The sequence below is a fragment of the Capricornis sumatraensis genome, chromosome 2 (assembly GCF_032405125.1).
Source record: "Capricornis sumatraensis isolate serow.1 chromosome 2, serow.2, whole genome shotgun sequence".
Lineage (NCBI taxonomy): Eukaryota > Metazoa > Chordata > Mammalia > Artiodactyla > Bovidae > Capricornis > Capricornis sumatraensis.
In genome coordinates this window covers 173,877,270-173,889,557 of record NC_091070.1, presented here as the reverse complement: position 1 = coordinate 173,889,557, position 12,288 = coordinate 173,877,270, and the positions used below count along the sequence as shown (strand labels likewise).

The window sequence follows — 12,288 nt, the reverse complement described above, 5'->3', positions numbered from 1 at the left end:
TGCATTAGCAGGGCATATACATGTATATAAATATATAAATTTTGCAACCATACCATACATATTTATAGTCTGGTTGCAAAATGTGGGCCTAATATGGAATAAGAGAAAATGAAGAAAAGGAAGGAAAGATATTTTCAGTGTTCAGAAATATATCATTTAAATATATAAGAAGTAAAATGTCTATATCTTAAGTGATTCAAATATTACTGTCTAAGTGTACTTTTCCTCACATTATAAATTATTTCTTACAGTGTTTGAACTAGAAACTTTGAACAGGAATAGGCTTGGATAACTGAAGAAATGTGCCTTTGACTTGTAACTTCATGTCATTTTTTGAAACTGGAAAAACCACTGCCCTCTGGAATCTCTGGATAATCTTTGGATAAAAATTGACTTGGGTGAAAATTTTATTATTTTCTCATATGCTTTTAAATAAAAAACACCAAAAAGTCTTCAATGATCTGTAATAAGCAAAACCACTGAGGAAATTCACTGACTTACCCTTCAGGGTATACTTTTCTTGTTAAAGCTATTTTAATATCTTTAAACTTATTTTCTTGTTTAATAAGTTTAATAATCACAAAGTTAAACTATTTACTAATAACTGAAGCTGTGCTTGAATCCACTTTTACCCTTATGAGATGAAATAGTAAAGTTGTAGAATAACAATCTTTTCTGAATGTAAACCATGTAACTTAAATACTTACTGTTGATTTTTGAAGGGTAAACTAAAAAATAATACCAGTAACTTGCTCATTCAGCTTTCCTGATACGAATAAAAAGGCATTCACCGGCAGTACATTATCATATAATTTGTTATTAGTTTTACTTAGAAATACTGCAATATCATTTTCAGTTCCATAGTATTCTATTTTTATGCATCCAGTACATGATTAATCTATATAGCACAAGGAAACAATGCAAAAGGGCAAAAATATACATTTTTTATTTTACTAGCATTTTAATTACATTTTCCACGAAAAGTAATGTGTTGAGGGTAAATACGCTCTTACATTTTAGCATGCAAGTTAAAGAAAATAATTGGCTGATTCTGTTTATATTTGGATATTGTAAGTTAGCTATGATTTATGATCTACTGTATGTAAATCAAAAATAAAACATTGTGAACCATATTTTTCCAATTACTCTATATTTAATTAAAGTAATTCTAGAAGGGTGCTTCTCTTCCTTGCAACTTGAATCAAAGTGAAAAGAAGCTGAATTGAAACAAAGTGTTGGAAAGCTTGAGGAGTACTTTTTTAAAGTTACTATTCATATTGCAAAAAGTTCTAATAGTTTAATGTAGCCATCACAGGTTATCAAAAAATATTGTAATGTATCAATCATGTATTCTCAAAAATTTATTGAAGGGGTGACTCATAGGAAGAAACAAAATTAATCATATACAAAAGAATCATAATGTGGTGTTAATGGATAATTTTTTATCTCGGTAAGTAGGGATTTGTATGGCTATAATAGCCATTATACTTAATGGAATCTAAGAACATAAATCCTTGAAAACAGTGACAACATATCTTTCAACATTGTCAGTTACCTCTCAGTCATTCTTATATCCAAATACCAAACATTTCTAAGCATAGACCTTCACAATATAGCAGATATGGAAATGAGTACCTTGCACAGTTAGATGCACCTGCATTGTTCTTGGTGTATGTTGAGTCTGAACAGAACACGTGTACGGGCCATCATCTGTCACATCTACATTCTGTATCTGGAGGCTGTAGTCTCTTTTATTCAATGTTGAAATTGAAACTCGAGGATCCACTGACCATTTATCACCTCCCGCAAAAATAATACTTGACCGATTCAGCCAGGCACCCTTTGAAGCTCCATCTTCCAAATAACACCTGCAAATTACCAGAGATAGACATTATTAATCAAAATGAAAATGAGAGACATTATCTTTGTTCTGAGTGTATTTCCATATGCTGAATTATGGCACTGCCGCAAATGCAAACATCAGACATAAACACAAGAGACATGAACACACTGGTACATTTTTCATCCTCAAAGCAAACATGAAACGATACCTTCACACAGTTTAGTTTTGTTTTTTTACATGTGTCTGTGTGTATCTGTATTTTAATTCAAAGCCAGTCAAAAATCTTCTTTTATTCAGTCTGGAGGACAAGTAAATTTAAATAAGGTTAAATTTGTTCAAAAAACAATTTCAACACAAAACACATTTCTTTCTTTGAAATTATAATAAGTAGAATAGGTTCATTAGCTAGCCTGATTTAACCTAATCAAATTCTGTATATAATGTACCAGATGCATAAAACACAAAATGGTACCATATATAAGGTTATTTTTTAAATTATCTGCATTTGCAGAGCAGTAAACCTGTACACCAAAACCATAAACTGCTTTTTACTAATAATTTTGCTGCTGTAATTAAATGTAGCAAAGCTAATATAATATTTTTAGTAGTAAATTCTTGCCATCTTTTCAATAAACTGATCAATAGTTTTTCCAGAAAGCATTCTTTTATCCAACAATACTTACAGAGCACCTACTATTCAAGGGACATTGCCTTTGCTCTCCAAAGCTTTCAGTCTACTAAGGAAGACAATCTAATTAAGTCAACCAATGAATAAAGCACAGAAAGAATACTTTTATTAAATCAGATGCAAGACACACGAGGAACCAAAGAGGGGTACTTGACATGGAAAGGTTGTTAGAGTATAGAAAATGCCCAAGATAAGGAGATGAATAGTGGAAGATGTGGGGTTCTAGACAGAAGAGCAATAGGTGGACAGTACCAGGGAAAGGTGAGAAAGGAGAGCCAAGCATCTCAAGCAAGTAGAAAGCCGGGAGTATAGGCTAGGAGGGATGAGAGATGAAATTGAAAAGGTAAACTAGACGTAAAGTGATAATAGCAAGCATGATGATTGTTAGTAGATTTTAAGGCTAAATCTGAAGTCATTTATTAAGAGTTGTAATTCTATAACAAAATTCAAAAATATAGCTTTGCATCCACCAGACATCAGGCATGCCAAGATTTGAAACAGAAGGCTGTGGTCACGTATCAGTGATTTTGCTGAGGCCTGGAATTCTAAATTTTATCTTGAAAACACTGTGATACAAATTAAAGACTGGTTCTCTTAAATGAGTACAAAGCACAGCTACAGAATCAAAATACACATACAAGGAAATAGTCTGACAGCATTTCTACAGAACACCTTAGGGGATTGAAGGCAGCATTTTGAAACTGGTACAAAATGGCAAGTTGAAAGCAACAGGGTAGATTACTGTCAAGTGTATCAAACTAATCAGTGGGTGAAAAAATAAGGAACAAGATACATTGCTGAATCTAATTTGCAGTCAGCTTCACGATCTACAGAATGCAAACTAGTAGAAGTCATAAAGGTCACTGTTAATTGAAAAGCTTTTCCTGATGTATTTAATGAAGAAAATAAAACCCATTTTGATGACATAATTAAATAATTATAGTGTATTGTCATTCTTAATAATATGCTGAAAGAAGCTACAGGGGACAGTTTCCATTTCACAAGATCACATGTGTATTGGTATGAGTACAACATGGAAATACCTCTACTAGGATTATGATAATTCCAATATCTACATTTAATATGTGGGTTCACCAAGTGTTTATTCTGTGACCTTTGCATTTGTGGCCTTCAAACTTTATCATATTTGGTGTTCCTAACAACAACACTGGGAGATTGTTGTTGCTAACAACAACATAGATTGCTATGCTCAATTTCATCACAGAATATAAATAGAATTTTTGGGTTAAATGACTTGCCCAAGCCACGTTGTTAGTGGGTGGCAAAGTTGAATTCGCAATCAAGTCTTGTATCTTCACATTCAATGTCCTTTTCACCATAATGAAGATCAAAGGCTTTTAAAGTAGATTTCAGATATGAGAAGATTATTAGAATGTTTCAGAAATTACTGCAAGTAATTTCTTATTTACTGAATGTGACCAACTGCTTAACCTGTCCTATTCTAAAGGAAGCAGAAAATTAATTATTAATGGACATTTGACCATGAAAGTCTGATTTAGAACACTCCATCTGGTATTTTCCTTTCCCTGGAGACAGCAGCAGTTTTACCTTTATTTGGGGGTGGGGGTATCAAGAAGACTACAAAAAGTAACTAGTATTTAGATATTAAGGGTTTCATAGACCTGATCAGAGTTAGGATTCTTAGTCTTAGCATAAGCACTCTCCTCTGTTGTGGTATGTCAGGGATATTCATGGAAGAATAAATTCTAACTTCTTCACTGAGAAAAACATGAAAAAAAGGATCCTTTCTATCTCCTTGGCTAAGATAATTATATTACATAAATTTTATTGACTCCAATCCAAAATTTTTCAAAACATGTATGAGGAAGACCCTTTAATGAGACTCATGGTAAAAAAAGCTGGTGTATTATGTCCTTGGATTTCTGTAGAACTGTGTCAGATTACTGAGGTAGAACCTAAATACCGCAAATTGCCATATATGGAATTTAACAAATTGGTAACAGTAACAGGCATGACTTTCTATTTTATATAAACTTATTATATATTTACAGAGACTACAAGAGGAAGAGATGGTTGGATGGCATCACCGACTCAATGGACATGGGTTTAGGTGGATTCCGTGAGTTGGTGATGGACAGGGAAGCCTGGTGTGCTGCGGTACATGGGGTCACAAAGAATCAGACATGACTCAGCAACTGAACTGAACTGAAGGTCAACTATAAGATGATTATGCAAAATGTATTACATAGGCATATACACATATGTCTCCTATCTTGCTCCTCTTTGTTCTCCACATCCACTCTATTTTTTTCCATTTATACAAAGAAATACTGCTTGATATGTATATGCTCTATTAAGAAGAAATTGTGGAAAGAAAGAAAGAATTTAGGGTATGACAGAGGGTAATGGGAGGGTACAAGAAGGACAGAAGTGGTAAAAATTAAGTTTTGTAATCTTTGGGCACCAAAACTTTTTTTTTCCCCTTTGGTTGAAGAACTCTAGTGATCTAAAGATATAATCTGTTGGAATCCTGGATCATGCAGAATTTATAATTTAGCAAGTATGATAAATTACATTCATGACTTGCCATCATGAAGATTAGGAAGTGAAAATATAGTAATTAAATTGTTGCTATAATGAATTATTATAATTATCTGAAGGTTTCTGGCATCTGCCATTGACACCATTCTCCCCACAACAAACAGAATGAACTTCAGAATTTAAATGAAATCATCAACAATTCCTGGAATCAAGACTGCTTGGAGAAATATCAATAACCTCAGATACACAGATGACACCACCCTTTGCAGAAAGCAAAGAGGAACTAAAGAACCTCTTGATGAAAATGAAAGAGGAGAGTGAAAAAACTGGCTTAAAATCCAACAATCAAAAAACTAAGATCATGACATCCCATTCCATCACTTCATGGCAAATAGATGGAGAAACAATGGAAATACTGACAGACTTTATTTTCTAGGCTCCAAAATCGCTCCAGATGGTGACTCAGTTCAGTTTAGTCACTCAGTCATGTCCAGCTCTTTGAGATCCCATGGACTGCAGCATGGCCAAGCCTCCCTGCCTCACCAACTCCCAGAGCTTACTCAAACTCATGTCCTTCCAGTTGACGATGCCATTCACCATCTCATGCTCTGTCATCCCCTTCTCCTGCCTTCAATCTTTCCCAGCATTAGGGTCTTTTCCAATGAGTCAGTTCTTCATACCAGGTGGTCAGAGTGTTGGAGTTTCAGTTTCAGCATCAGTCCTTCCAATGAATATTCAGGACTGATTTCCTTTAGGATGGACTGGTTAGATCTCCTTGTAGTCCAAGGGAGTTTCACAGGTTTTCTCCTACACCACAGTTGAAAAGCATCAACTCTTCAGTGCTCAGCTTTCTTTATGGTCCAACTCTCACATCCATATATGATTACTAGAAAAACCATAGCTTTGAAAAGATGGACCTTTGTTGGCAAAGTAATATCTCTGCTTTTTAATATGCTGTCTAGGTTGGTCATACTTTTCTTCCAAGGAGTAAGCGTCTTTTAACTTCATGGCTGCAGGCACCATCTGCAGTGATTTTGAAGCCCACCAAAATAAAGTCTATCACTGTTTCTATTGTTTCCCCATATATTTGCCATGAATTAATGGGACCGGATACCATGATGTTGGTTTTCTGAATGTTGACTTTTAAGCAAACTTTTTCACTCTTCTCTTTCACTTTCATCAGGGGGCTCTTTAGTTTTTCTTCGCTTTCTGCCACAAGGGTGGTGTCATCTGCATGTGAGGTTATTGATAGATGACTGCAGCCATGAAATTCAAAGATGCTTGCTCCTTGGAAGAAAAGCTGTGGCCAACCTAGACAGCATATTAAAAAGCAGAGACATTACTTTGCCAACAAAGGCCCGTGTAGTCAAAGCTATGATTTTTCCAGTAGTCATGTATGGATGTGAGAATTGGACCATTTAAAGAAAGCTGAGCAATGCAGAATTGATGCTTTTCAATTGTGGTGTTGGTTAAGACTCTTGAGAGTCCCTTGGTCTGCAAGGAGATTAAACCAGTCAATCCTAAAGAAATCAGTACTGAATATTCATTGGAAAGGCTGATGCTAAAGCTGAAGCTCCAATAATTTGGCTACATGATGCAAACTGACTTATTTGAAAAGACCCTGATGCTGGGAAAGATTGAAGGCAGGAAGAGAAGGGGACTACAGAGGATAAGATGGTTTTATGGCATCACCGACTCAATGGACATGAGTCTGAGCAAGCTCTGGGAGTTGGTGATGGACAAGGAAGTCTGGCATGCTGCAGTCCATGGGGTCGCAAAGAGTCAGGCACGAATGAGTGACTGAACTGATTAACAATTCCAAGCCTTCCTATTTCACTCATAAGTAGAACTTTAATCCTGATAGTGACCAACCATCCTACATAATCTGATCACTTGATTCCTCCCTGACTTTATCAGTTCACATTCTTTCCCATTTACTCTGCTCTAGACTCTGGGTCTCCAGCTGTGCTTCCAATAACTCATACATGCCCTTGCCCCAAGAAGTCGGTATTTCTGTTTCTTCTACCTGGAACTCTCTTCCTCTAGAGGTCTTTATAATGTATTCCCTATCTTCCTTAGGTCTCCATTGAATTATCTAAAGTGTTAAATAACAAAAAATACCACTATTCCCAGCACTCCCATGAGACATATTACCTATTTACTGGGTTATTATTTTCTGTCTCTCCCTGCTAAAAGTAAGATCTAGGAACTGTCCATTTAGCCACTTCTGTATATTCTAAGGCCCTCTACATAATGGACAATAAATCGAAATACTTGTTGAGTGGGTGAATGAGGGCAAAAATTAAGCTGCTTTTAGAAGAAGAAATAATAGGGTAAAGTGTATAAAAATTTCCAAAGTGCAACCTGGTTCAGAAAGAAAAGTCATGGACATATTATCTATGATACTAAGTAATTAAATACAGATATTTGTGGCACACACAATAACTTCTGTTAAATACAGAGGAAGGCCTAAGCAATCAAGTGTTTGGTGGCGAACTAACCTCAGCATTGAGTGAACAGAGTAACGTGGTTGGTGGGGGTGAGAGGTCGGTTCATAACTAGTTGAAATAAGAAAGATCCACAGCATTTGTCTCTGTACTTGAGGAACCACTTTAAACCAGTAAATATTCTGTTTAGTATGTACTGGGCACTTTGTTAGGCACTTTACATTTCATATTCTATTTAATCCTCACATAAACTTATGAGCCAGACACTATTATCTTCATTTTATCTACAAAGACATGAAGATACTGGGAAAGTGTAACATGAACAAAGCCAATCAGCCTGCACTCTTAACTACAGTGATAGACTATGCTATTCATTCTTAGAGTCAGACAGCAGCAAGGGTGACGGGTTCTTCTGTTTCAGATGGAGGAATTAATATGTGAGGGAGAAGTTGGTAAAACAAAGATGATCAGATCATTAATAGAGGAAAGATGAAGCAACAATTCTTAGGTTACAAACTTGGATCATTTTTCATCTCTGGACTTCCAAATAGAACATTTTAACAGCTAGTGATCTAGGATCGCTTTGAAGTCTAGACAATGAAACAATATGAATAAAAATGTTTACCAATGAATATATCCTTTAATTGCATATGGCATGGATTTTCTTGAGACTTTTTTTTTTTTGCCCCACTTAAAAAATCTGCTAGACTACCTACTTTATACGGACATGAGTGAAGCAGTTCTAAAAATACCCTCCTCAACATAAGCTGTGCTCACACCCAGCCAATTATCATGACAAATACTTAAATTTTTAGTCAGTCATCTGGATGTTTTGCATACACAGTTCCAAACATCTGGTTGTTGAAAAATGTATAGAAAATAACTTTAATAGTTCGTTTTGTTTAAGATTGTTTAAACCTAAACTTAAGATAGTTAATACTTTTCTAATAAAACTGAGATTGCTGCATCTGAACTATTTTAAGGAATTCCTTTATAAATGGCATTAGTACACATTGTGTTGTGCAGCTCTGCTCAGTCATGTCCAACTCTTTGAGACCCTATGGACTGCCTCCTGCCAGCCTCCTTTGTCCATGGGAATGTTCCAGGCAAGGATACTGGAGTGGGTCATTTCCTCCTCCACCAGGGAATCTTCCCAACCTGGAGATCAAACTCCTGTCTCCTGTGTCTCCTACATTGGCAGGCAGATTCTTTACCATTGAATCACCCAGTAAACCCATTAGTACACATTAGGCAAGTCCTTATTTTGGAGGGTATAAAGTCCTACTTGGTGAGGTGTTAGTTGAACGAAATGATGTTGGAATTATCCTAACAGACTCTGTGACACTATCTCCTGTGTGACTAAATCTGAAAGGTAGACATCAGAGAGCTTAGTAGAAATGAGCATATTTGGGTTATTTATTTTTTTAAGTTCATTAAGAAATAAAGCCTGTGACTGCCAAAGGATGATTTTTTTTTTTCCTTTCATATATCTAATTCCCTGTAACACGTTCCCCAAACATAAGCCTCAGCACCATTTCCAGTACCCTACACAGCAGGATTTATTCAACTCAATGGAAAAAGACTAGCGTTTCTCAAGACATGTTGATTAATGAAAGCTCCTATTAAAGGTACTAATTAATAAAAGAAAAGCACAATTTCCCTTGGATTCAAAGCTAAATTGTGTGCAAATGATATTCCTGTGAAGGGACTGGCCAGCTACCTTCACAGCTGTCTTTTCATTGTATCACAAAGTTCTAAATTTGACAGAAGACCGTTCAAAAGCACACACAAAAAATAAAAAATTCAGAACCTCATACAACCTCCAAGCTAATTTTGCATACAAAAAGAGCTTTGATATCCTGGTTTCAAGCCCAAAATGATGTAAGAAGAGTAAAGCAGAGATTAAAAAGAACAGAACAAATTCTATCTCCTCACCCACTTGCCTTTGTTTTTAAAGTGTTCTCTTCTTAATATGTTTCCTGCCAGTTATTCGTTAGATAGTTTAATAGATATGGATATAGATATGAATAAGGATATAGATATGAAATACACATACATTTATTTGTAAGTCATACAATTACATAATGTGCAATATTCCCTAGAAAATAATATTATATATAATATTATGATTGATGATATTTTGAGTTAACTTTTAATACTTCTGTGGCAGAAGGTACTCTGGTGGAGAAACACTTATTATCTTTTTGTTTTGGCAGGTGTAGGGCATGTGTGACTTTGTCAAGAGAAATCCACAGAATTAGCAATCTGTCCAAAGATCTTCTTTATTAAGTGATGCACTCACACTTACAGATGGTGACAATTATATTTTAAAATGAGAAATCTGTATGCAGGTCAGGAAGCAACAGTTAGAACTGGACATAGAACAACAGACTTGTTCCAAATAGGAAAAGGAGTACGTCAAGGCAGTAAATTGTCACCCTGCTTATTTAACTTCTATGCAGAGTACATCATGAGAAATGCTGGACTGGAAGGAGCACAAGCTGGAATCAAGATTGCCAGGAGAAATATCAATCACCTCAGATATGCAGATGATACCACCCTTATGGCAGAAAGTGAAGAGGAGCTAAAAAGCCTCTTGAAAGTGAAAGAGGAGAGTGAAAAAGTTGGCTTAAAGCTCAACATTCAGAAAACGAAGATCATGGCATCTGGTCCCATCACTTCATGAGAAATAGATGGGGAAACAGGGGAAACAGTGTCAGACTTTATTTTGGGGGGCTCCAAAATCACTGCAGATGGTGACTGCAGCCATGAAATTAAAAGACGCTTACTCCTTGGAAGAAAAGTTATGACCAACCTAGATAGTATATTCAAAAGCAGAGACATTACTTTACCGACTAAGGTCCGTCTAGTCAAGGCTATGGTTTTTCCTGTGGTCATGTATGGATGTGAGAGTTGGACTGTGAAGAATGCTGAGTGCTGAAGAATTGATGCTTTTGAACTGTGGTGTTGGAGAAGACTCTTGAGAGTCCCTTGGACTGCAAGGAGATCCAACCAGTCCATTCTGAAGGAGATCAGCCCTGGGATTTCTTTGGAAGGAATGATGCTAAAGCTTAAGCTCCAGTACTTTGGACACCTCATGCGAAGAGTTGACTCATTGGAAAAGACTCTGATGCTGGGAGGGATTGGGGGCAGGAGGAGAAGGGGACGACCCAGGATGAGATGGCTGGATGGCATCACGGACTCGATGGACGTGAGTCTGAGTGAACTCCGGGATATGGTGATGGACAGGGAGGCCTGGCGTGTTGCAATTCCTGGGGTCGCAAATAGGCAGACACGACTGAGCGACTGAACTGAACTGAACTGAAAGAAATTTCTAAGTGAGAAATGCACTTGTGCAGGAAAACAATTCAATATTATTGTGTAGACAATAATAATATACTACTACCTTTACAACCTGTCAGTTACTGTTCTAAGCACATTATATCTACTTCTCTTTCAATCTTTACAACATCCATTGTGATAGGTATCATCAAATACTATCATTGTGTCAATTTATAGAGAGAAGGACATGAGGTACAAATAAGTCTTGTAAGTTACAAATGACATGCTTATTGAAATTTGTAATGCATGGCATTAACTTTGTTATGACATAATTTCATTTTATCTCCAGGTATAAGTATATAATATTAATGACATATGTACATTTATTTTTAGAATGGGCATTATGTCATGTTAAGCATATTTTAATTTTTTAAATATTATATTTTTACAAAAAAATAATATTGATTTCTTACTTTGTGAAAGAAAAACAATTTCCTATATATTTTATTCTAGCACTTCTTTAAAATAATAAAGCTATTTTAAAAATTTCTTGGACAAGAGATTGAAAGTTATGAGCTACTATCTAATTATAACAACAAATTCTCAAACATACATATTTTTAATATTGTAAGTCAGAGAAAAGAATACTGAAAATAATGAATGTTTTAAAAAAAGTTTTCTTTGTTTTCTCATACATTCTATACCTAATTCCCAAAAGATATGAACTTTAATAATGATCAACCAATGGCATAAATTCATACCTTTAAGTCTTAATTTAATGTACAATTTATAGTGTCTGTATTTTAAAAAACATATGTAAGTATATATAAGCAAATCTCAACATTTTAAATGCCTAGGAGATCATCAGATATTGGTTTTGTATTAATCTGTAAATTCCAAACACTGAAATCACTCATTTTAACTTGTGATTAAACCATATTTTCCATAATACTATAAATTGCTTTATCCTTTTTCTCACCATTGTCTCATTTAGGTCAAGCTTCCATGTTAGCCTGTCTATATTTAGAAGAGGCAATGACAAGGGAGTTTTATATTTAGGGTGTTTCAATATATTATTTATAAACCACTCAACATATGAATTAAGATTCATTCAGTAAAATAGGCATGGATAGAGTAATACTGATAAAGTAAAAAAGCCTTAGTGCAACATACTGACATTTTTGGACTATTACTAAAAATCTAATTATGATCAGCTTGTCTTATTAGTAATAAATTCCATTTTCTGAATGAAATGATGACTAGGTTAAGTGGTATGGAAAATACTTTTATATGATCTCATTTAACACAAAAACATTTTGAGAGGGAGGAAGGTCTTATTACTTCAATGTTAAAAGTGGTCATTCATGAAAGTATGATGGATAAAGGAGGTAAAGCATGTAGAAAGGATAAGGTGCTACCTATCTGAGAAGTTAAAGACTAGCTTTGTTCAAAGCTGATACAAGAATCAGTAATCAGATTGGGAATTTCTTTTTGTTTCTACTTTT

The 12,288-nt window shown here is 35.1% G+C and overlaps 1 protein-coding gene across 1 annotated transcript in view; it reads right to left on the bottom strand.

Moving 5' to 3' along the window:
• NEGR1 (neuronal growth regulator 1) overlaps positions 1 to 12,288 on the bottom strand; it is a 988,401-nt gene that overhangs the window by 556,841 nt on the left and 419,272 nt on the right. The window contains exon 2 of the mRNA XM_068964426.1: positions 1,636 to 1,868. Coding sequence (XP_068820527.1) covers positions 1,636 to 1,868 — 233 coding nt within the window. The remainder of the gene's footprint in view (positions 1 to 1,635; positions 1,869 to 12,288) is intronic.